At 43.3% G+C, this 24,357-nt stretch overlaps 1 protein-coding gene across 1 annotated transcript; it reads right to left on the bottom strand.

The window, feature by feature from the left end:
- Positions 1–182: 182 nt before the first annotated feature.
- On the bottom strand, positions 183–9,890 carry LOC114806573. Its single transcript, XM_029051703.2, has 4 exons — positions 9,683–9,890; positions 9,574–9,603; positions 3,722–3,859; positions 183–449 (listed from the first exon to the last, which is right to left on the bottom strand). Exons 1-4 carry the CDS (start codon positions 9,866–9,868, stop codon positions 183–185), a joined length of 621 nt encoding a protein of 206 aa, XP_028907536.1. The 5' UTR covers positions 9,869–9,890.
- Positions 9,891–24,357: the final 14,467 nt, after the last annotated feature.

Consider the following 24,357-nt stretch of genomic DNA (forward strand, 5'->3'; position numbering starts at 1 on the left):
GCACCGGTAGTCAGAACTCTGAGAGCAGGAGTGCTGAGTTCGTTCATCTCAATGTTTTTTAATTAAAATAGATGACTCCAATTGAGACAGGCTGCAAGGTCATTTCTCAACAACTGTGCTTTCCAACTTCCACTCCACTTGTTCCACAACATTGTTCTCACTCCCATTCCCTGGTCCCATCCCTATGATTCCAACATCACCGGTTTTTCCCTCTGATTGTGTTTATCATTTCTCCAGTTTAGCTTCTCTGTTTCTCGTAACTTCATTGTCACCTTCCGGCCTTGAGTGGAAAAGTGCCCCGAAGAAGATCCAGTTATTCCAAAGGTGTCTTCCGTCATCTTGTTACAATTTATTCCTTTGATCTCTCGCACAAATGTCACTAGTTTGTCCTTAAACAAAGGAAAGCTAGTCTTCAGACTTTTGCACGTTTGGTTATGGGTGTTATTTCTCTTCAAAGGAAGGAAAAAAAGAATGTTAATTGACATTCCTGAGTGGGGAAAAAAATCCCAGTCTTTCTCTTTCTCCCGAGCCCCATGAATACAAGTTAGCAGGGGTCCTCTCCCCAACTCCAGAAGACCAGAATTCCTCCTCCATCCCTCTTAAATGTCACCGAGCAGCAGTGCGGCCAAATGGAAGGAGCACAGACCTGGGAGTCACAGGACCTGGGTTCTGATCCTGCCTCTGCCATTGCTTGCTGTGTGACCTTCAGCAACTCGCTTTAATTTTCTGGGCCTCAGTTTCCTTGTCTGTCAAATGGGATTCGATTCCTAGTCTCCCTCCCATGAGATTGTGAACCCCATGTGGGACAGGAACTGTGTCCATCTTGATTAACTCTGATCTCCCCCCAGCACTTAGTGCTTGACACATAGTAAGTCTTTAACAAATATCATCATTATTTTTATTATTAATACCTACCACAATTATCATCATTAATATCATTATTTTCCAAAAGTCATACTTTTCTGTGAATCTTATTAAGATGGCAATTGGGAGTTCAGAATAATAATACTGGACTTTACATTTCAAAAAGTCAGGAAAACACACTTTCCACAATCCAGGGCAATGACATATAAATAGTTCCTTATAAAGAGTCCATTTTCCGAATATCATGACAGAGCTAGGGTGAGGACATTTAAACCTCATTTTGTTTGACATTTTATAAGCTATGATGTGTATAAGAAAGGCAGACTAACTCATCTCTGGCCCACTGACAGACTTTTAAACAGAAGTATCCATAAGAGGCAGGGATTGTTCAGTCAGCTGTGAGCAATCTTTTCTGTTGGCAGCCATTTAGGCTGGGAACTGAGAGACTGCAGAACCTAAATAAGCTCTACATTGGTCACGCAAAATGTGACACTCAGAAGTAGCAGACCCAGATACATATGTGGCTTCACACGCATTATGCTGGACAGGCAGTGTACCATAAAGATGTCATACATGTCGTTTTGTAGAAGTAAGTCTGAGACTTCTGTAGCCTAGAACATTTCTCCGTGGGGACTCCTGACTTCCTAAATGCTCCAGATCTGGTGCATTCCTGGAACAGGTCCACGAGAATGCAGGTGCCATTTCCAAGCTGGGACAACTCAGTGGCGAAAGCCAAGGTGGAGGGAAGTCGGGGCCTGAAAATAAAATTCCAAGCCCCTGGAGGGAAGTAATTCTGTCTACCAACTCTCCAAGTAGAGATATCTATCTTTCCCATCACTGAAGACAACACCACCACCCTGCCTACCTCACAAGCCTGTAACCTTGGCAGCCTTGCCTAGAGGAATGAGCATGGGCCTGGGAGTCAGAGAACCTGGGTTCTAATTCCAACTCTGCCACATGTCTACTGTGTAACCATGGGCAAGTCACTCCACTTCTCCATGCCTCAGTTACCACATCTGTAAATTGGGAATAAAAGCCTATTCCCTCCTACTTAGATTGTGAGCCCTATATGGAACAGAGACTGAGTCCAATCTGATTATCTTGTATCTACCCCAGGGCTTAGTGCAGTGCCTGGCACATAGTAAGCACTTGACAAATACCATTAAAAAAAAAACAGCCACCTCACTGACCTCCCTGAATCCTGTTTCTCCGCTCTCTAATCACTTATTCATTCAATTACATTTATTGAGTGTTTTCCGGGTGCAGAGCACTGTACTAAGTGCTTTGAAGAGTACAATACACCAGTAAACAGACACATTCCCTGGCCTAGTCCATACTTCACTCTACCTCTCAGATAAGTTTTCTGAAAACTGTTCAGTCCATATCGCTCCACTCCTCAAAAATCTCCAATGATTGCCCAACCACCTCTGCATCAAACAGAAATTCCTTTCCCATAGCTTTAAAACACTCAATCAGCTCTCACTCACCTATTTTACCTTACTCCTCTCCTACTACAATCCAATTTGCACACTCCACTTCTCTTACATCAACTTATTCTGTGTACCTTGATCTCGTCTATCTTACCACAGACTCCTGGCCCACATTCCCCCTTGGGCCTGGAACTCCTTCCACTATGTATCCATCAGACCACCACTCTCCCCACCTTCAAAATCCTCCTAAAGCCACATCTTCTCCAAGAAGTCCTCCTGCTATAGCCTTTATTTCCCCACAGGGCTTTTTTTAAAAATGGTATTTATTAAGCACTTACTATGTGCCAGGTACTGTACTAATCACTGGGCTAAATACAAAATAATCAGGTTGGACACAGTCCATGTCCCATGTGGGGCTCACAGTCTTAATCCTCATTTTTTAGATGAGGTAACTGAGGCCCAGAGAATTGAAGTGACTTGACCAAGGTCACACAGCAGACAAGTGGTGGAGGAGGGATTAGAATACAGATCCTTCTGACTCCCAGGGCTGTGCTCAATCCACTAAGCCATGATGCAGAGGCCCTCCCCTCTGCGGTGACTATGCACTTGGCTGAGTACTCCCTAAGTACTTTGATACTCACCCCAGCCTCACAGTAGTTACATACATATTCATTCAATCATATTTATTGAGCGCTTACTGTGTGCAGAGCACTGCACTAAGCGCTTGGAAAGTGCAATCCTTATACCCTACTCTTTCTGTAAGACTGTAAGCTCTTCTTGGTCAGGGATCGCAACTACCAACTTTATTATATTGTACTTACCCAAGTGCTTAGAACAGTGCCCTGCACATGGTAAACACTCAATAAATACAACTGATTTATTCATGCCCAGTTAGAATCAATAGTATGTTGAAATTTCCCTGGTATGAAGCTCTATTACTAGTCGTACTAGAATTCTGCTAATTCTGCTGTATTGTACTCTCCCAAGTGCTTAGTACAGTGCTCTGTCTGCCCCTTCTCAGCTGTGTGATTGTGGGCAAGTCACTTCACTTCTCTGTTTCCTCCTCTGTAAAATGGAGATGAAGACTGTGAGCCTCATGTGGAACAACCTCATTGCCCTGTATCTAACCCAGCGCTTAGAACAGTGCTCTGCATGTAGTAAGCGCTTAACAAATACCAACATTATTATTATTATTAATACATACCAGTGATTGATTGACTGACTGATTGTACTGTCTCTCAGATTAATAGTGTGAACAGATCTTTACTAAAGAATAAACCACCAGAGATCGGCTCAGTAGCAAGACACAGGTTCAGTTCTTTTTAAAATTATAAACATTTTTAAAGAGCAATAAATGCATTATTCCACCCAGCAGCTTTTACAATTATCAATATTTTTAAAAGTTTAAAAACTGAATGCCAACTCACATGTAATTCTGAACAGACATTTTGCAGGGCTTTCATGTTTTGTGTAACTCTTTGCAACTTTGAATCAGATTTGTTGGTCAACATTTGGTGGAGCGAGACGATAAACATCTGCGTATATTCAGCAAAGCAAGGCCGACACTGAAATAAATAGGCCATTACAGTTATAAATCTCACATTAAAATCTGTCTCAAATGTACATGCCGATAGCTAAGGAGACATGGCGATAGCTCAGGAGATGAACAATTTTTGAAGAGTAGTGGTAGATTGAAACATTAATCAAATCTCTTTGATCCCAAGATAACTGAAATAATGCTAATCAGTCAATGATATTTATAGTGTTTACTGTGTGCAAAGCACTGTTCATTTATTCAGAACTCTAGGTGGTAGGTTTATAAAATCAGCATGGTTTAGTGGAAAGAGCATGGGCCTGGGCATGAGTGGACTTGGATTCTAATTCCAGTTCTGACATCATAGCTACTGTGTGACCTTGGACAAGCCATTTAACTTCTCTATACCTCAGTTCTCTCCTGCAAAGTGGGGTTCAATACCTGTTCTCCCTCCTGTTTAGACTGTGAGCCCCTTGTGGGACCTGATTATCTTGTATCTACCCCAGTGCTTAGTACAGTGCTTGTGCACAGTAAGTACTTAACAAATACCGCAAATATTAATTGTAGGTATTGAGCAAACCACTAGGCACAGGGTATTGTACAAAGTGCTCTGGAAGTACAAAACACTGCAGTGGCATTTTCCCTGCCCACAAAGAGTTCACATTCAAACAGGGAAGAGGGACATCAATGCATTTACTAATAAAGCAATCAAAATGAATAGTAGATGGGCAGTGGAATAGACATATATATCTAAATCCTGAGGAGGGGAATAAATAAGAACATGAGGGCTAGAGGTGGATGATAGGTTTCTATGAGCTGGGGTGCTGATAGTCAATATGAGTAGGCTTTTTTTGAAGTGGCAGAATTTTAGGAGGTTTGAATATTGGGAGAGTACACATGTACTTATCTTAGCACTCACGTGCTAAATCTGGTCAATTTATTTATTTTGACAGTCTTCTAAATATTTTGATGTCCCTCTCCCTCATTAGAGTTCAAGCTCCTTGTAGACAGGGAACATGGCACTTCATTTTTCTGTACTTCCCATATGCCTAGTTCATTGCTCTGTGTTATTTCTACTATCAATCAATCGTATTTCAATCAATCAGTGACATTTTTTGGAGCTCTTACTGTGTGCAGAGCACTGTATTAAGTGCTTGGGAGAGTACAGCGTAACAGAGTTGGTAAACATGTTCCATGACCACAGTGAGCTACTCCTACTCCTCTACACTTATATTACTATCATTAGGCTCTGAGCCCCATGTTGGACTTGTGTCCAACCTGATTATTTTGTACCTACCCCAGTGCTTAAAACAGTGCTCGGCATATAGTAAGTGCTTACAAGTGTCATTATTACGATTACTACTACGGGTCTCTCTCAAGGTCACAGCTGGAGAGTTTCTAGTACTCTACCGGTCATGACTACAGGAGGGAGAGTTAAGCAGAGGCCTGTCCATTCCATTCCTAGAGAGTGGAAGACAATCTGCTACAAGTCAAAACTCACCTGTGCTAGACTGCAGCGGCACGGGAGAGAGTCGAGAGCAGAGACTCATTTACTGCACGGAAGGAGGCATTGGCAAATCACTTCCGTATTTTTACCAGGAAAACTCTATGGATATACTACCAGAACGATTGCAGGGGGAAGCGGGGCGTTCTGGGAGAGATGTGTCTATGGTGTTGCTATGGGTTGGACATGACTTTACAGCATAAGACAACAACAACTACTATGGGGGAAGCAGCATGGCATAGCTTGGGCCTGGGAGTCAGAAGAGCTCTGCCACTTGTGTGCTGTGTGACCTTGAGCAAGTCACTTCACTTCTCTGTGTCTTCACTTCTCTGGTTCAGATGAGTCACCTCATCTGTAAAATGGAGATTGAGACTGTGATCCCTACGTGGGGCAGGGACTGTTCCAACCTAATTTGCTTGTATTCACCCCAGCCATTAGTACAGTACCTGGCACACAGTAAGCACTTAACAAATACCACAATTATTATTATTATTGCTAGTACTATTACCACTATTGTCCAAGTCAGAGGAACCATGTGAGGGGACTGAGGCAGGAGACTTGAGGGGAAGGAAGAGAGGGAGCTGAAGAACAGTAGGTGAAGAGAGCGAATGGGTGGGAATTGGTGGAGAGCCCGGAGGTCAGTTGTGGGGAGCCTTTGTTGGATGCAGAGGGACAGAAGGACCCCTTGGAGGGTTTGGGGGAAGGGAAAAGTGGTCACTAAGCAATATGTCAAGAAGATGATTCATGGTGCAGTGTAGATTCAAGTGAGGAATGACTAGAGTCAATGAAGCAGGCAGTAAGAAAACAACCTAGCTGTGATATGACTAATGCTTGTCCTGAGGTTGTAGCTGTGGGTGGAGGGGACGGAATAGATCTGGAAAGTAATGTGTAGAAAGACTAAGCAGGACTTGGCAGTAGATGGCTTTTTTAAGGCAGTGAAAACTAAAAGTAACTAATAAGTAATAAAAAGAAAAACCTATTTGCTCCACGCCTTTCATTAATGTTTTTATATTGCACTATAACTTTCTGATGATCCACTTCAGTGATGAAATGTTTTTTGCTCTATCTTTAGCTTTGAAAAGAGAGGCCTGAACTTCCAGTCCATTTCCTTATTGCAGGAAATTCCTTATAAATCCACTGGGTCAGTCCAGTCCTTAGTGGTGGGAATTCCCCTACTTCTCTACAAGTGACCATTTCATAATCCAGTAAATTTCATCCTCAGGGAATTTCCCCGGGGAATTAATAAATTGAACTGATTTTACATTCTTTTCTAGTGATTTTCTTTTCCAAATGCAAATCAGATTAGAAATTTAACGGTGCCTGGAATTTTAAGAGAACTGCAAATCTTCATAACAACCCTCTGAAAGAAAATTATGCAGCAAAAATCTCATGAATGAAAACCTGCGGAGGCTTGAAAATGGACACTGTTTTGGCCTGAGGCAAAGAGCGCAGGCCTGAAAGTCAGAAGATGTGGTTTCTAATCCTGACTCTGCTACTTGCCTGCTACTTGACCTTGGGCAAGTCACTTACCTTCTCTTCATCTTCATTTCCTTGTCTGTAAATTGGGATTTAATACCTGTTCTCCCATCTTAGACTGTTAGCCTCATGTGGGATAGGAACTGTGTCCAACTTGATTACGCTGCATTGACCACAGCACTTACTACAATTTTTGGCTCTTAGAGCCAATTATTATTATTATTATTAGAAATGAGGAACCTGGTCCTCAGGGAACATGTCTACCAACTCTGTTGGGTTGGACTCCCAAATGCCTAGTACAGTGCTCTGCACACAATAAGTGCTTAATAAACACCACTGACTGACAGATTGATTGTTGCTGAAGCAAGAGGAATGAGAAGATTCCTACATCTGCCGAGAGGCTAAGGAATGGCAAGAAGCACGTGAGCATGTGCCTGGAAGGAAAGGGGAGAAACAGGTGGGAGCTCTCAGCTTCTAACTTGAGGTTTGGACAACTTTAGTAGTCTAGAGACCGAGGTCAATTGTCCTGAGCCTGGAACTACAACTGGACATGTATTTGGTGGGGGGTGGCGGGGAGAGTGCTCCAATCTGCTTAGTGGGACCCCTCCCCATCTCCAAAGCCCTTCTGAAATCTCACCTCCTGATTCGTTTTTTTCTTTTCACTAGATCGTGTCCTCTGACAGCTCAATACATTCAGTCAGTCATATTTATTGAGCACTTATTGTATGCTTCTCTGTGCCTCAGTTTCTTCATCTGCAAAGTGGGAGTTAAGTACCTGTCCTTTCTCTCCCTTAAGCTGTGGGACAGGGACTGTGTCTGGCCTGATTATCTCATATCTACCCCTGCACTTAGAACAGTGCCATTATTATTATTATTATTATTATTGTTATTATTGTTATTATTATCATGAATGATGCCATAATGACAAGCCAGTAGAGAATTCAGTCAGTGCTCCTAGAACATGAGGGTTGCATTTCTGATTAACTCTGTATTAAGAAAAACTTGTAACACTCCAATCATTCCTAGAGTCCCTATTTAAGGGACTGTACTGTACTAAGCACTTGGGAGATACATATAAACACTGTGGTTGAGTAAAATAGATTAGTTAAGATGAGAACTGAAATCTTAGTACAGCAGAATCAATCAGTGGTACTTATTGAGAGTTTACTGTGTGCACAGCACTGTGCTAAGCATTTCTCTATCTTCCTATTCTCTTTTTCCTCCTATCTTCATTATTTTGAGTCTGTCTCCCCCGTTAGCTTGTAAACTTCCCAAGGTCAGGGAGCATGACTTTTAACTCTATCGTGTGCTCTGTGGACAGAAGCGGCTTAATAATTACTACTGATTAACTGAGACAGTCACCTCCAGCCCAGGTCAAGAGACTTGAAGGAATCCAATTTTCAGGGTCACTGAGCAAAGGTCAGAAACTGCCACTTCCCTTTCTCTGTCACCCCTACTCCAGTTTGAATTTGTACTCATTACTACCCAGCAGGGTCATCCTTCAGTACCCTGAGGTTCCAGAGGAGTTAATAATAATGATAATAATAATTATAATTTTAATGGTCAATAGTTGTATTGACTATTTAAAAGGGTCCCTAGGTGACTATTGTTTGAAAAAACATGAATGGTGAAATACAATTAATTAAATTACAATTAATTAGCTTACAATTAATTAAAAGAATCAGCATGGCTTAGTGGATAGAGCACGGGCCTTGGAGTCAGAAGGACCAGGGTTCTAATCCCGTCTCTGCCACATGTCTGCTGTGTGACCTTGGGCGAGTCAGTTAACTTCTCTGGGCCTCAGTTACCTCATCCGTAAAATGGGGTTAAGAGTGTAAGCTCCATGTGGGACAGGGGCTATGTCCAACCTGATTAACATGTATCTATCCCAGTGCTTAGTACAGTCCTTAGCATATAGTAAGTGATTAACAAGTATCATTATTAAATACATAAGAACCGAAGTTTATAATAAACGTTTTCTACTCTTTGCCCTCTCCTCCTATGATCCGAGACAAGAAAATGTGCTCTTGGGGATGGAGCTGGGAGATGATTGACAATGGGGGTTCTCAGGCCCCTTACTCAAGATGCAGTGAAAGACACCCCATTGCATCTGGGCTGCATATTTGGAGGCTACATTTCTGGCACCCAAATGGGCCTTGGCTTTCCAGGGACAGTTCTCGACTCCCTGTGAACCTAGTTCAGCTCGAGAGAAGAACGCTGGAGATAGACTAAAGAATAGTGGAAATGAAATTGATTCAATTCCCTAACATTCTTCTTGTTTGTAGCATAAGCTTGGGGAGGGTCTCCAGCAATAACCAGAAGAAGTAATCGTCTCATACTATCAGGCAAGTAGCATGGCCTAGTAGAAAGAGTATGGATGTGGGTTCTAACCCTGGCTGCCCCCTTTTCCTGCTACATGCCCTTGGGCAAGTCGCTTGACTTCTCTGTGCCTCAGTTTCTTCATCTGCAAAGTGGGGGTTAAGTACCTGTCCTTTCTCTCCCTTAAGCTGTGGGACAGGGACTGTGTCTGGCCTGATTATCTCATATCTACCCCTACACTTAGAACAGTGCCATTATTATTATTATTATTATTGTTATTATTATCATTAATGATGCCATAATGACAAGCCAGTAGAGAATTCAGTCAGTGCTCCTAGAACATGAGGGTTGCATTTCTGATTAACTCTGTATTAAGAAAAACTTGTAACACTCCAATCATTCCTAGAGTCCCTATTTAAGCAATGTTGCAAAATGAGGCTTCTTACCTCTAAGTTCTTTGGTGTGGTAAAGCGACCCTGAAAGCAATGAAAATCAGTCAGTTTCATCTTTTAAAAATGAAAAGAACAAGAAAATGTTAAAAAAAACCACACTTACATTATGTTCTTCCTTGTCCTCTTGAAGATCGTGCAAAATTTCAGAACAGAGGATAGTAGCATTAGGTGGGGAAAAGGATGATATCTTCAAAGGTACAGAGCGGCTGTGGACCCCCAGACCGAAAAACATTAAGAATATATACTTGTACATTGTAATTAGATCTAGAAACTTCTTTCTTATCCACATGCCAAACTCGATGTCAGTTAAAATTGATGTCCCTATATATGCTTGTCTGAGGAAATGGTTTGCTCTTTATCAAATTCATCAATAGTTCAAAGAGGGAGGGAGGAAGGGCCCTTATCGTGGGGGCAGAATTAGCTGTTTATTTGATTTTTAGATATATTGCTAACTGTTTGGAATACAACTTTATAATGTGATTAGTGATTCCTGGTTTGAATACAGTTAAAGGTCTTGAAATCAGAAGAGATCTTCCTTACTCTGTACCATAAAAGCAACAAAACATGGTTTCTCATAAATAAGTACCCTTTGGATTGCTATCATAATAAATTGGTAAGCTCATTTTGGGCAGGGACGGTGTCTGCTAACTCTCTTGTATTGTACTATCTCAAGTGCTTAGTTCAGAGCTGAGTACATAGTTAGTGCTCAGTAAATACCACTGATGATGATGATGATGATGATGGTGGTGGTGATGATGTTAGTCTCTTTTCTTCTAATCATGGTGGATTCTACTGGAGTCACAAGTCTTTAATACTGTTTGTCTTTACCAATATCAAACAAACTTTCTAAGCCTCCATGAGCATAACGGAGGGCAGGATTTTTTTTCTACCTTATGTGTCTACCAACTCTGTAATATTGTACTGTACTCTCCCAAGTGCTTAGTACAGTGCTCTGCACATGGTAAGCTCTCAATAATAATAATGATGGTATTTGTTAAGCACTTACTACGTACCAAGCACTGTTCAAATACAATTGATTGATTGATAGTCTCTGTCCTCTAAGACCCCTCATTCCAAAAATGACACTTCAGACATGGGCCTCAGATAGTGAGGGTTGTTTTTAAACATGAGGAAATCCGAGGAAAAAAAGCATTAGCCAGAATTCAGTCTGAATTCTAAGGGGAATTCTGGAACTTTCTGAGAGCAGTGACTACTTCTCCAGGGCTCTGAAATCATCTTCCTTCAGGATTCCTTCCAGGACTTCCAGATGTTTACCACAGGAAAATGTGAGTGGTAAAGTTACCAGTAGGTTCAGGAAAGGATATATTTATGGACGCTGGACCAGGAGTGGATTAATAACAGTAGTAATGATAACTATAAAAATCAGAGTATTTATTAAGGCTTATTCTTGCCAAAGCACAATGCCTAGGCCTGGGGTAGGCACAAGATACTCAGTTGGGCAGAAGGGATTTGCATTTAGGTGGTGGGGAGAGCAGAAATTGTATTCTTATTTTGCAGATGAAGAATTGAGGCAAGGAGGAGAGAGGATGGCCAAAAATGTCAAAGCCAGCTGAGAGTTTGAGAAAGCTCAGGATGGACTAGAGGCTGTTGGATTTAGCAAGAAGGAGATCATTGGTGACCTTTGAGAAAGGAATTTCTATGGAGTGAAGGGGGCAGAACCCAGATTGGAGGTCTAAGAGAGAATTTTAGGAGCAGAACTGGAGATAGTGGGAATAGATAACTTGCTCAAGGAGTTTTGAGATGAATGTGGGAGGGAGATGGGGTGATAGTTGGAGGGAGCTGTGAGGTCAAGGGAGATGTTTTTTCTGGATGGGGAGACATGAGCATGTTTGAAAGCAATGGGAAAGGAGCCACTGGAGATGGAACAGTTGAAGATGACAGTCAGTCTTCCCTGAGGGAAGAAGGAGGGGGCAAGCACTTTGATAAGGTTCAAAGGGATGGGGTCAGAGGCACAGGTAGATGGGGTGGATTTTGAGAAGAAGCAGGAGATCTCTTGAGATACTGCTCAGAAAGATGGGAGTGTTGAAGAAGGGCCAGGAGGAGGGAGGGACTAGAGAGAAGCAAGGGAGATTTGGGGGAGATCATGCTTGAAGTTTTCATTTTTCTCAGTAAAGTATGTGGCCCAATCATTAGGAGCAAAAGATGAGGGAGGTTGAAAGACGGGGTTTGAGGAGTGAGTTAAGTGCCTGGAACAACTGGAAAGGGCAATGGGCATGGCTGTCAGTGAGTGGAGAAATAAAGTAGCCAGACAGAGGAGAAGGCAAGGTGGATGAAGGGAAGGGTGAGTTTGAGGTGGATGAGGTCGGTCTGATATCTGGATTTCTGCCAACAGTACTCTGCGGCTCAAACACAGGAGTGAAGGAGGAGGACTGTAGAGATGATCCAGGGTTGTGAGTTCATGGTACAAAATCAACGAAGGGATAGGTGATCGAGTGAGTTGAGTTCAGTAGAGAGGATTGTAGAGGGTGTCAATTTGGTTGTCAAGGGCAGGTAGTTTTAGTATGGAGACTAAATAGGGCACGTTCACTTGAGAAAATTGAATGAGGTCAAAAGGTCAGATGTCTTTGTGGAAGAACAGGACAGATTTGTGGGGAGGCAGATGTGCGGAAGAGAAGGCAGAAGAAGGAGAGAAGAATGGGTATTGAATTCTCATTTTAACAGATGACAAAACCGAGACCCGACTAAGTTAAGTGTATTGTCCAAGTTTACACAACAGGCAAGTGGCAGATAAGGAATTAGAATCCAGGTCTTCTGACAACAACCCCTGCTCTTTGCACTAGAGCACACTGCTTCTTGCCTTGCACCCATGGGTGGGTGGACATGAGTCTGACCCAGGATAATAATTTCGTATTTGCAGAGTACTAAGAACTGGGGTGGATATAAGCAACTTGTGTTGGACAAAGTCCCTGTCTCACATTGGGTTCACATTCTTAATTCCCATTTTGCAGATGAGGTAACTGAGGTACAGAGAAGTGAAGTGAGTCCAAGGTCACACAACAGACAAGTGAAGGACCTAGGATTAGAACCCAGTTCCTTCTGACTTCCAAGCCCCGGCTGTAGCCATTATGTCATTATTTAGCCTCTTGTAGCCTTCATTGGGTAAATTTATGACCTCCTCTATGATTCCAGGGACAAAACCCGAAACTATGGTCATGCACATAATTATCTCCCCAAAATGTACTTCCACAGTCTCCCAGAGTGAGGAATGAGCAATTGTACGTTTGCTTAAATCTCATTGTCTGGCAAGGGACTTTTTGGGACAGTCATTTCCACACTGACCCAAAAGAAAAATCCAGTGGTAGTGAGTCAGTGTTGCAGGTGTTTCTGGGTTAGACAATTAAGTCTTCCAGTGATCCATAGTAGAAAGTAGAGAACGAAGAACCAGATTCTTCATTTTAATAACACTTTTTTTTATCCTAAACTTCTGTTTGAAAGTGCAGTGCCCCAGCCATTGTGCAAGGCAAAATCCAAGATACTGTTGAAGAGATCAGCATTTAAACCCATCATGTTAATGATTTATAAAATCCCATGACAGTTATTTTTAATATTTAACTATGATTAGAGATTAAGCAATGCAAATTTTTTTTATTTAAATACTCCAATCTGGATTGAAAGGACAATCAAAATGACTCAAGAAAACTTATTCTCATGAATTCTCAAAACCAGATTAGCCAGAATGTTTAGGAATTTGGAAAGTATCTGATACAGACAGAAACCTCAACCCCCTTTAAAATTCATCCTGATAGAATCTGTGAGTCATAGAGTTAATTGCCAAAGGAAACTCTTAAATAAATAAATTCATAAATGAAAGTTTATTAGTGCTCCAAATATAATATTTTAAAATACCAAATAAAAGGGAGTCATTTACATCTACAAAAAAAGGGCCTCTAGTCCATCACAGCACATAAAAACCTTTAAAACCCAAATGATCTGAAGAATTTGTGTGGCCTGGGGAAGGAGCGCTGGCCTGGGGGCAGAGGGCCTGTGTTCTAATCCTGCCATTTGTTTGCTGTGCGACCTTGGGTAAGTCACATAACTTCTCTCTGTCTCAGCATCCTCATCTGTAAATTGAGAATGAAATACCTGTTCTCCCTCCTCCTTAGGCTGTGAATCCAATATAGGACAGAGATTGTGACTGACCTGATCATCTAGTATCTACCTTAGTGCCTAGTGAAGTGTTTGGCACATAGGAAATGCTTCACAAGTACCCCAATTATTAACAAGTAGAATCTCTGACACTGCAGTTGTAGAATTGTGGCCCCTTCAAGAAAAACAGTTTTAAAGACTTCTGCGGGATTTCTACTTGTATGTGGGTTGCAGGGTTAAGGGAAGTTAAAAAATGTAATCTAGTAATGTGGCAGAAAGAAACTGTGATGGCTTCTCACTCATGTCTCACTTCTAGGGAATTAGACATGTTTTCATTTTCAAAATCATAAGAGTCAGAAATTCATCTAAATACTTTAAAATATTCATGTCCTCATCCAGTATTCATTTTGCAGGTAGTTTCAAGTTTTTCCCATACAAATGAAACAATTTGGCTTTCAAATCACGAAACAATGTTAGCAATCATCTTATGTTATGTGGTGTTTTTAAAATGTATATTCAACCCGGTAGATAAATAAGCAGTTGTGGAAAATCATCTCTAGCCTTCCAGTGTATCAGAGAATCGAGATGCTTCTCCTGACACCCAACTGCTCCCCTATTGCATCATCCACAGCCCCAATCCTAATATGCCTTGCTCCGCCCTGGAAGAAGGCACAAAAGCAATGACCACATGTCTCCTCCACAGAATGCAGAACCTCAGAATGCTGTAGCTGTGGTGATTACCCTCTTTTTTTTTTAAATCCCTGCCCTTGTCTTGAATTTTGCTTTTGTGTGGCTACTGGTAATGTTTTCCTTTTGTGACTGCGTCCCCTCCTCTCTCCTGCCTTTATTTTATTTGTAATGCTATTTGTTAAGGGCTTACTACATGGCAAGTGCTGTACTAAGCTCTAGGGTAGATGTAAGCCAATCAGTTTGGACACAGTCCCTGGCCTAAATGGGGCTCACCGTCTTAATTCCCATTTTACAGAAGACATAACTGAGGCCCAGAGAAGTTATGTGACTTGTCCAAGGTCACCCAGACAACAAGCGGCTGATCAGGAATTAGAAGCCAGGTTCTTCTGACTCCCAGGTGTGGGCCCTATCCACTAGGTCATACTATTTCTCCTTTCCTAGTTCTAGACTGTGACTCCCTTGAGGGCCAGGGAACCTGTCTAATTCTCACCCATGTATTCTTTCCCGGCACTTAGTTCAGTGCTTTGCACACAGTAAGCACTTCATTCAGTCGCATTTATTGTGTGCTTACTGTGTGCAAAGCACTGTACTAAGCCCTTGGAAGAGTACAATATAAAAATATACAGATACATATTCCCTGCCTGCATTAATGAGCACTTTTACTAGTAGAAGGCAAAATATTCAAGGCAGAGACCGAAACCTTGGAAGAGCACTCAGTAGGCTTTGTCAGAGTTCTAGGATGGAAATCAGTGGGAAATGTTTAAGTTAGGAACCCCAGGGAGAGCCCGACAGGAGAACCCACATCAAGAAGTCAGACTGAGGTGTCACATCTAGGCCAGCAAACATAGATTCAATATCTAGAACAGTGAAATAATTAAAGTGACCTAGAGGAAAGAGCACAGAACTGGGAGTCAGAGGATCTGGGTTCTATTCCCAGCTCTGCCTCTTGTCTGCTATGTGAGCAGGGGCAGGAGCAGGGACAGGGGCACTATATTAACAGTATAACAGAGTTATTTATGTATACCTCTGTTATACATGTATAACAGAGTTGGTAGACATGTTCCCTGTCCACAAAGAGCTTACAGTCTAGAGGGGAAGGCAGACATTAATATAAATAAATAAATTATAGGTATATACATAAGTGCTGTGGAGCTGAGGGAAGGTTGAATAAAGGGAGAAAATGCAGGTGCAAGGAAAATATACGGAAATGAGGACTTGGCTGGGGAAATCCTCTTGCAAGTAGAGTTATTTTCTGCCTGATATGAAGAGGGGAGGCATTACAGACCAGAGACAGGATATGGGTGAAAATTCAATGGAGAGCTAGACAAGACTGAGGCACAGTGAGCAGGTTAGCATTAGAGGAGTGAAGTGGGTGAGCTGGGTGGTGATAGGAAATCAGGGATTTAAGATAGGAGAAGGCAGGATGATTGAGTGCTTTAAAACTGATGGTAAGGAGTTTATGTTTGATGCAGAGGTGGATGGGCAATGACTAGAGGTTCTAGAGGAGTGGGGGAAAATGAACTGAACATTTTTATAGAAAAATGATTCAGGCAGCAGAATGAAGTATGAACTGGAGCCGGGAGAGACAGGAGGCAGGGAGGTCAGCAAGGAGTTTGATGCAATAATCATGATGACATAGGATGAGTGCTTGGATTTACATGGTAGCTGTTTGAATGGAAAGGAAAGGGTGGATTTTAATGATGTTGTGAAGGCTGGACCAAGAGGATTTGATGACAGAAGAAATTGTGGGTGGAGAAGCAGAGAAGCAGTGTTGCCTATTTGATAGAGCTTGGACCTGGAAGTTAGAAGGACCTGGGTTCTAATCCCGGCCCTGTAACTTCTCTGTTGTGTGACCCTGGGCAAGTCACTTAACTTCTCTGTCCCTCTATTACCTCATCTGTAAAGTGGGGATTAAGATAGTGAGCCCCATGTGGGACAGGGACTGTGTCCAATCTGATTTGCTTGTATCTACCCCAGTGCTTAGTACAGTTGCCTGGCACATAGTAAGTGCTTAACAAGTACCTTAAAAAAAAGAAAGAATGAGAGAGCCGAGTCGAGAATAATGCCAAGGTTACGGACTTATGAGATAGAGAAGATGGTGGTGCTGTCTACAGTAACAGGAAAGAAGGAAGACAGGGTTTAGTAAGGAAGATAAGGACAGGTTTCGGACAGGTTTATTTTAAGGTGTCGACAGGACATCGAAGTGGAGATGTTCTGAAGACAGGAGGAAATGCAAGATTTAAGAAAAGACAAGATCATGTCTGGAGTCATAGATTAGGGAATTATCCACATGAAGATGGTAGTTGAAGCCATGGGAGAGAATGAGTTCTTTAAGGGAGTGGGTGTAGATGGAGAATGGAAGGGGGCCCGGAACTGAGCCTTTAGGGAGTCCCACAGTAAGGAGGGGGAAGCGGAGGAGGAGCCGGTGAAAGAAACCTGAGACTGAGCGGACAGAGGGTTAGCAGGAGAATGAGGACAGGACAGTGCCAAAGTTGGATAACTTCCAGGAGAAATGGCCAGTTGATAATAATAATTAAATAGCATTTGTTAAGCTTTTCCTATGTGCCAAGTACTGTACTAAGCACTGGGGTGGATACAATCAAATAGGGTTGACACAGTCCCTTTCCCAAATGGGACTCACAGTCTTATTCCCCATTTTACAGATAAGGTAACTGAAGCACAGAGAAGTGAAGTGACTTACCCAAGGTCACATAGCAGACAAGTGGCAGAGCGAGGATTAGAATTCAGGCCTTCCTGACTCCCAGGCCCACACTCTATTCATTAGGTCATATTACTTGTCTAACAACATTGAAGTGAGCTGAAAGGTCAAGGAGGATTAGCATAGAGTAGAGGTCACTGGATTTGGAAAGAATAGTCACTTTTTAGAGGTCAGTTTCTATGGAGAGAAAGGAGTGGAAGCCAGATTAGAGGGAGTCAAGGAGAGAATTTAGCAGAGGAACTGGAGACAGTGGGTGTAGACACCTTGCTCAAGGAGTTTTGAGATGAAAGGTAGGAGGGAGATGGGGTGATAACTGGGATCCATGGGGTCCTTTCCTCTCCACCCAAATGGCTACCTTACTGCTACGGGCTCTCGTTATATCCCGGCTAGACTACTGTGTCAGCCTTCTCTCTGATCTCCCTTCCTCCTCTCTCGCCCCGCTCCAGACTATTCTTCACTCCGCTGCCCGGCTCATCTTCCTGCAGAAGCGATCTGGGCATGTCACTCCCCTTCTTAAACAACTCCAGTGGTTGCCTATCAACCTCCGCTCCAAACAAAAACTCCTCACTCTAGGCTTCAAGGCTCTCCATCACCTTGCCCCTTCCTACCTCTCCTCCCTTCTCTCTTTCTACTGCCCACCCCCGCACGCTCCACTCCTCTGCCGCCCACCTCCTCCCCGTCCCTCGATCTCGCCTATCCCGCCGTCGACCCCTGGGCCACGTCCTCCCGCGGTCCCGGAACACCCTCCCTCCTCACCTCTGCCAAACTGATTCTCTTCCCCTCTTCAAAACCCTACTTAAAACTCACCTCCTCCAAGAGGCCTTCCCAGACTGAGCTCCTCTTCTCCCTCTACTCCCTCTGCCACCCCCCCTTCACCTCTCCACAGCTTAACCCTCTTTTCCCCCCATTTCCCTCTGCTCCTCCCCCCTCCCTTCCCATCCCCTCAGCACTGTACTCGTCTGCTCAACTGTATATATTTTCATTACCCTATTTATTTTGTTAATTTTGTTAATGAAATGTACATCGCCTTGATTCTATTTAGTTGCCATTGTTTTTACGAGATGTTCTTCCCCTTGACTCTATTTATTGCCATCGTTCTCATCTGTCTGTCTCCCCCGATTAGACTGTAAGCCCGTCAAACGGCAGGGACTGTCTCTATCTGTTGCCGACTAGTTCATTCCAAGCGCTTAGTACAGTGCTCTGCACATAGTAAGCACTCAATAAATACTATTGAATGAATGAATGAATGACTTTTTTAAGAACGGGGAGACATGAGCATGTTTGAAAGCAAGAGGGGAAAATCCATTGGAGACTGAACAGTTAAAGATGACAGTCAGGGAGGAAAGATGGAAGGGACAAGCACTTTGATATACTGCAAAGGCATGGGGTAGGAGGGAATGGATTTTGAGAGGAGGCAGGAGCTCTTCTGAGGTACTGCTCAGAAAGATGGGAGTGTTGGAAAAGGGGCACGAGGAGGAGATACTAGAGAGGAGTAGGGGAGATTTTAGGGAGATCATGCCTGATGCTTTCATTTTTCTTAATAAAGCACTTGGCCCTTAAATTAGGGGCAAAAGATGAGGGAGGTTGGGGGATGGGGGTTTGAGGAAGTCGTTAAATGCCTGGAACAACTGGTGAAGGCAGTGGGCATGGGTGCCAGTAACGATGGAGAAATAATGTTGCCAGCCAGACACGAGGTCAGAGTGAAAGAAAGGAAGGATGGGTTTGAGGTGGACGAGGTTGACCTGATATCTGGATTCTTGCCAGGTTTCTGTGGCTCAGGCAAAGGAGAAGGTGATCCAGGGATGTGGGTTAGAGGTATAAGAACTGCAAAGGGATGCGGGGAGAGTGAGATGAGTTCATTAGAGAGGGTGGTGTTGTGAGAGTCAATTTGGTCATCAAGGGAAGGGAATTTGGGTATGGAGACGAAATAGGGCATGATGACTTGAGAAAATTGGGTGGGGTCAGAAGAGAAGCAGCGTGGCTCAGTGGAAAGAGCATGGGCTTTGGAGTCAGAGGTCATGGGTTCAAATCCCGGCTCGGCCATTTGTCAGCTGTGTGACTTTGGGCAAGTCACTTAACTTCTCAGTGCCTCAGTTCCCTCATCTGTAAAATGGGGATTAAGACTGTGAGCCCCACGTGGGATAACCTGATTCCCTTGTGCCTACCCCAGTGCTTAGAACAGTGCTCGGCACATAGTAAGCGCTTAAAATACCAAGTAATATCAGAGATCTCTGTAGCGAAATAGGACAGGCTTGTGGTAAGGGTGTGTTGGAGAGAGAAGGCAGGTTCACTTTAGTTTTAGTTGGGACCAGAGAAAAAAATTTCCACAAAAATAAGAGCTAATAAGATATCAATACCCCTCTCAGGGTTGCTCCTGGAGAGTTTCCAGTACTCTATCAGTCTCGGCTAAGGGAGGGAGAGTCAAGCAGAGGAAATGGAAAATCACTTCTGTATTTTTACCAAGAAAACTCTATGGATCCACTACCAGAACGATTGCAGATGGAGAGCGGGGCATTCTGGGAGAGACGTGTCCATGGTATCGCTATGGTTCAGAGACGGCTCGACGGCATAAGGCAAGACAAGATATCAATACGTTTATGAAGGATCAACAGGCATCCAGAATACATGAAGATCTTTGAGCATGAGAAGATCGTAAGCTCCTTGAAGACAAGAAGCACATCTGCTAACTCTATCATCTCTCCCAAATGTTTAATTCAGTGCTCTACACATAGTAAATGCTCAGTGAACACTATCTATAGATTGACTGACTGATCTTTGTACACAAAGATTTCTCTGTCTCACCTTCCCTTGTTAACTCTGCTCTATTGCTTGAGATAGGAGGAAGGGGGAGGGGTGGGGGGCGGCCTATAGGATGAGTGGGATGCTCAGGGAGGTCAGGGGGTCGAGGCTGAGGTGAAGCAGTGATCTGATGCTGGCAGCCTGGAGCTCTTTGAGCTCTCAGAATAGCTCCTAGAGACCTGGAAACGGGAAGACGGCAAGAGGAGGGGACATGTCTAATTGCTCAATCTGGGCCTTTCTCACCAGAGTTACTTCCTGGAATCCTGCAGAGCAAGAAAATCTAGCCTTTTAGCCCTTGAACTCCATAAGGCTCCTGAGCACCCGCTATTCACGGAGCATTAATCTAAGCTTTTGGGAACATGGAACAAAAGATGTATTCCCTGCCCTCAAAGGACTTGCAGTCTAATAGGGAAGACAAGTAAATACAAATTACCAAATACAGGTGTACCTCACCTGTATTCCTTGAATATATGGTTCTAATAATAATAATGGTACTTGTTAAATTCTTATTACATGCCAAGCACTGTCCTAAGTGCTGGGGTAGATGCAAGTTAATCAGGCTGGACACAGTCCCTCTCCTGCAAGGGACTCACACTCTTTTCTTCATTTTACAGATGAGGTAACTGAGGCACAGAAAAATTAAATGATTTGTCCAAGGTCACACAGGAGACGTGTGGAGGAGCGAGGATTAGAACCCAAGTCCTTCTGTCTCCCAGGCTGGTGCTTGTTCCACTAAAGCCACGCTGCATCTCATATTCTGGAGTACTTTTTCCTCTACACTTAGTAGTAATAATGATGAAGCAGCATGGCTCAGTGGAAAGAGCCCAGGCTTTGGAGTCAGAGGTCATGGGTTCTAATCCCAGCTCCACCACTTGTCAGCTGTGTGACTTTGGGTAAGTCACTTAAATTCTCTGTGCCTCAGTTCCCTTGTCTATAAAATGGGGATTAAGACTATGAGCCCCATGTGGGACAACCTGATCACCTTGTACTCCCCCAGTGCTTAGATCAGTGCTTGGCACATAGTAAGCGCTTAACAAATGCCATCATCATTATTATTATTATTATTATTATTATGGTATTTGTTTAGCACTTACTATGTACCAAGCATTGCTCTACGTGCTGGGGGAAATACAAGGTTATCAGGTTGTCCCAGGTGGGGTTCACAGTCTTTATGTCCATTTTACAGATGAGGTAACTGAGACATAGAGAAGTTAAGTGACTTGCCCAAAGTCACACAGCTGACAAGTGGCAGAGACGGAATTAGAACCCATGACCTCTGACTCCCAAGCTCATGCTCTTTCCGCTAAACCATGCTGCTTACATATTATGAATTAGTATCAGTTCTAGGCCCTTTGGAATTCCTTCATGTATTATGTGTTGTTGTGTGAAAAGTTATTAAATTGTTGTTTAATCTTCGACAAAGTATGTTAACGTATTAGACGTAATAGAAACTAAATGTGAAGTTAGAGTGTGATTTTGCATGTTCTGCTCAATGTGGTAGTTATTTCTACATTACTGAAGAATTTGTCCAACTTAGACTGAACACTAACCTCTGCTTGTCTTCATAAAGTACTTTAGGAATAAACCAATTCCGCCTCGTTGTGGGCAGGGAATGTGTCTGCCAAACTCTGTTGTATTGTACTCTCCCAAGAATTTACCTCTGCATTCATTAAGTGTTCAATAAAGTCCACTGAGTGGAGAGAGAGCATGGAGCTAATTGGAGCTAGGAGGAACCAGTGTGATTAGAGGGCAGGGACTTGGAAAACAGGTGTATTTGAGGCTCTCAATAAATCAACCAAGAAAGCAAACATATTTATTGAGTGCTTAGTGCATACAGAACCCTGTATTAAGTGCTTGGGAGAGTACAATATGATGAGTTGCCCTTGCAATCCTTCAGTTTGTTCATTAGTCTGCAGCATGACATAATGGATGGAGCATGGGCTTGGGAGTCAGAAGGTCATAGTTTCTAATCCCAGCTCAACTATGTGTCTGCTGTATGACCTGTGTAACCCTCACTTCTCTGGGCCTCAATTCCCTCATCTGTAAAATAGGGATTGACACTGTGAGCCCCACATGGGACAGGGTCTGTGTCCAAGCTCATTAGCTCACATCCACCCCAGTGGATACAGTGCCTGGCACCTAGTAAGTGTGGTGAACCCACAGGTTGCCCTATTAGTGTCTGTTTGTGATCCCCTGGACAACAACTAGGAAGGGAATAGTGAAGGTACTAATGGGCATTACCTGAGACAGGTGATTGCTGCCCTGTGGGGAGAGAGCATGGAGGGAGGTGTGGCCTTCTTTCCCTGTTCTACCCAATAATGGGCTTGGACCAATCCATGACTGCTTTGTAGCACCACAGCTGCTACATCTATGAAAGACAAGATACTTGTTTTGAATGGTGAAGAGGCTCATGCAGAGGGTAAGTGAAGCATCTGGAAAAGAGGAGAAGCAAGAAGGAAGCATGTGGAAGACAGCAGCAGAATGGGCTCCCTTGACCAACAGTCTGGTATTGGATCCTTGGTGGAGTGAGTTTGTGTATGTGTCACTCTCTTGCACATTGGTAAAACTAAGTAAACAGCTTTCCACAGTAACCTTGGTGGTCAGTGGTGTGGTTTGCTTTTACTGCGTGTCACCAAGGCTCCCCTGGTTTGGGAAGGGCCTGGTTGGTATGAGCTGGGGGCTTGCAACAGTAAGGGCTTAACAAATACTATTATTATTATTAATGATGGCTTTCAGCAAGGGATTGGAGCTCCATGAACTTCCCCAGGAAATATCAAGACATGTCAGGAAGTATTTTTCCCTCACTGACCTTTCCTTTAACTGCGTGGCTCCCCAACGAAAGGGGAAAAAGTTTCTCTGACCAATTTGCTCCACCTAAGTCAGTTCACTTGCCTGTGGGCCAACTTGCTACTGGGCTCCCCCGATTAGACTGTAAGCCCGTCAAAGGGCAGGGACTGTCTCTATCTGTTACCGATTTGTACATTCCAAGCGCTTAGTACAGTGTTCTGCACATAGTGAGTGCTCAATAAATACTATTGAATGAATGAATGGGCTATGATGTCCTTGTGCCCTGATTTGGCTATTAGCCACTAGGGGGCAGGGCTGTGTCCCCCAAACATGCTTGTTGAAGCACAGAGTCCTACTGTCCGTATCCATTAAGGGCTCACTATGTGCCAAGCACTATACCAGATGCAAGATAATCAGATCTGACACAGTCTAAGTAGGAGAGAGAACAGCTATTGAATCCCCATTTTACAGAAGAAACTGAAGCTCAGAGAAGTTAAGTGCCTCACCCAAGGTCACACAGCGGGGAAGTGGTGGAGGTAGGATTAGAGCCCAGGTCCTCTGACTCCCAGGCTCATGCTCTTTCCACTGGGTCATGCTGATTCCTGCCCCCTCCTCTCCTGGGAAATGTTTGAGGGAGTTGGGCCATCCTGCCCATTAGGCTGGCAAAACCTCAAGCAATACCTACTCACTATGTCACGTGTCCATCTCTCCGGCCTCCCGGCCCTTACTTTTGCCCTTCCTCCTGCCTAGAACCTCCTCCCTACTTTCCAATCTGCCATAACTCAGCAATTCCCAACATCAAAGACCTTCTAAAACCCCACCTCCTACATGAAGTCTTCGCCTACTAAATTTCTCTATTCTAGGTCACATTCTCCCACTTACCTCCTCACCACCTCCACATTTAAGTAGTCCCACTCCTAATAATAATTATGGTACTTGTTAAGCTCCTACAATGTGCCAAGCACTGTTCTAAGTGCTGGGATAGATACAGGTTAATCAGGTTGGATGCAGTCCCTGACCCACATAGGGCTCACAGTCTAAGTAGGAGGGAGGAAGATCCAATCTTCATTTTACAGATGAGATAACTGAGACACGGTGAGGATTAGTGACTTGTCCAAAGTCACAAAGCAGAAGAGTGGTGGTCCTTGGGATTAGAACTTCGGACTCCCAGGCCTGTATTCTTGCCATTAGATCAAGCTCCTTCAAAGTCCTTCTAAAATATCACCTCCTCTAAAAAGGCATTTTATAATTAATCCTTCTCAACTTCCTTGTCTGCCACTGCAATAGCCATCTCATAAATCTTATCAGTTCATTTGTTATATTTTCCCTTCTTTGAATTATTCATACTTCATACTGTTTTCTCACTTGTAACTATCTATTCATTGTCCTTTAAAGTTTCAAAGACACAAACACTACTGACATTAATTCATTTCATTTATCCCCCAAAGTCCAGTTGACTTGTAGGGTTAACAATTTAAATAAGAAACTAGTACAGTGTTCTGTACATGGTAGCCAACCAGTAGTTAATCAACAGTATTCACTAAGTGATTTTTGTGTGCAGAGTGCTGACAAGACTACAATAGAGGTAAAAGACCCAGTCCCTGCCCTTAAGGAACTTATGGTCTAGTGTAAGAGACAGACAAAATCATTCACATAAGGAAGAAAAAGAAAGTATA

This window comes from Ornithorhynchus anatinus, chromosome X1 (genome assembly GCF_004115215.2).
Source record: "Ornithorhynchus anatinus isolate Pmale09 chromosome X1, mOrnAna1.pri.v4, whole genome shotgun sequence".
NCBI classification, from domain to species: domain Eukaryota; kingdom Metazoa; phylum Chordata; class Mammalia; order Monotremata; family Ornithorhynchidae; genus Ornithorhynchus; species Ornithorhynchus anatinus.

Excerpts from the sequence above, each read along its gene's own strand:
- LOC114806573 (XM_029051703.2), bottom strand. The coding sequence starts at position 9,868 with ATGTGGATAAGAAAGAAGTTTCTAGATCTAATTACAATGTACAAGTAT. Across the intron at positions 9,604-9,682 it reads AGGACAAGGAAGAACATAAT|GGTCGCTTTACCACACCAAA; the intron begins GTAAGTGTGGTT and ends CATTGCTTTCAG. Across the intron at positions 3,860-9,573 it reads CCACACCAAAGAACTTAGAG|TGTCGGCCTTGCTTTGCTGA; the intron begins GTAAGAAGCCTC and ends TATTTATTTCAG.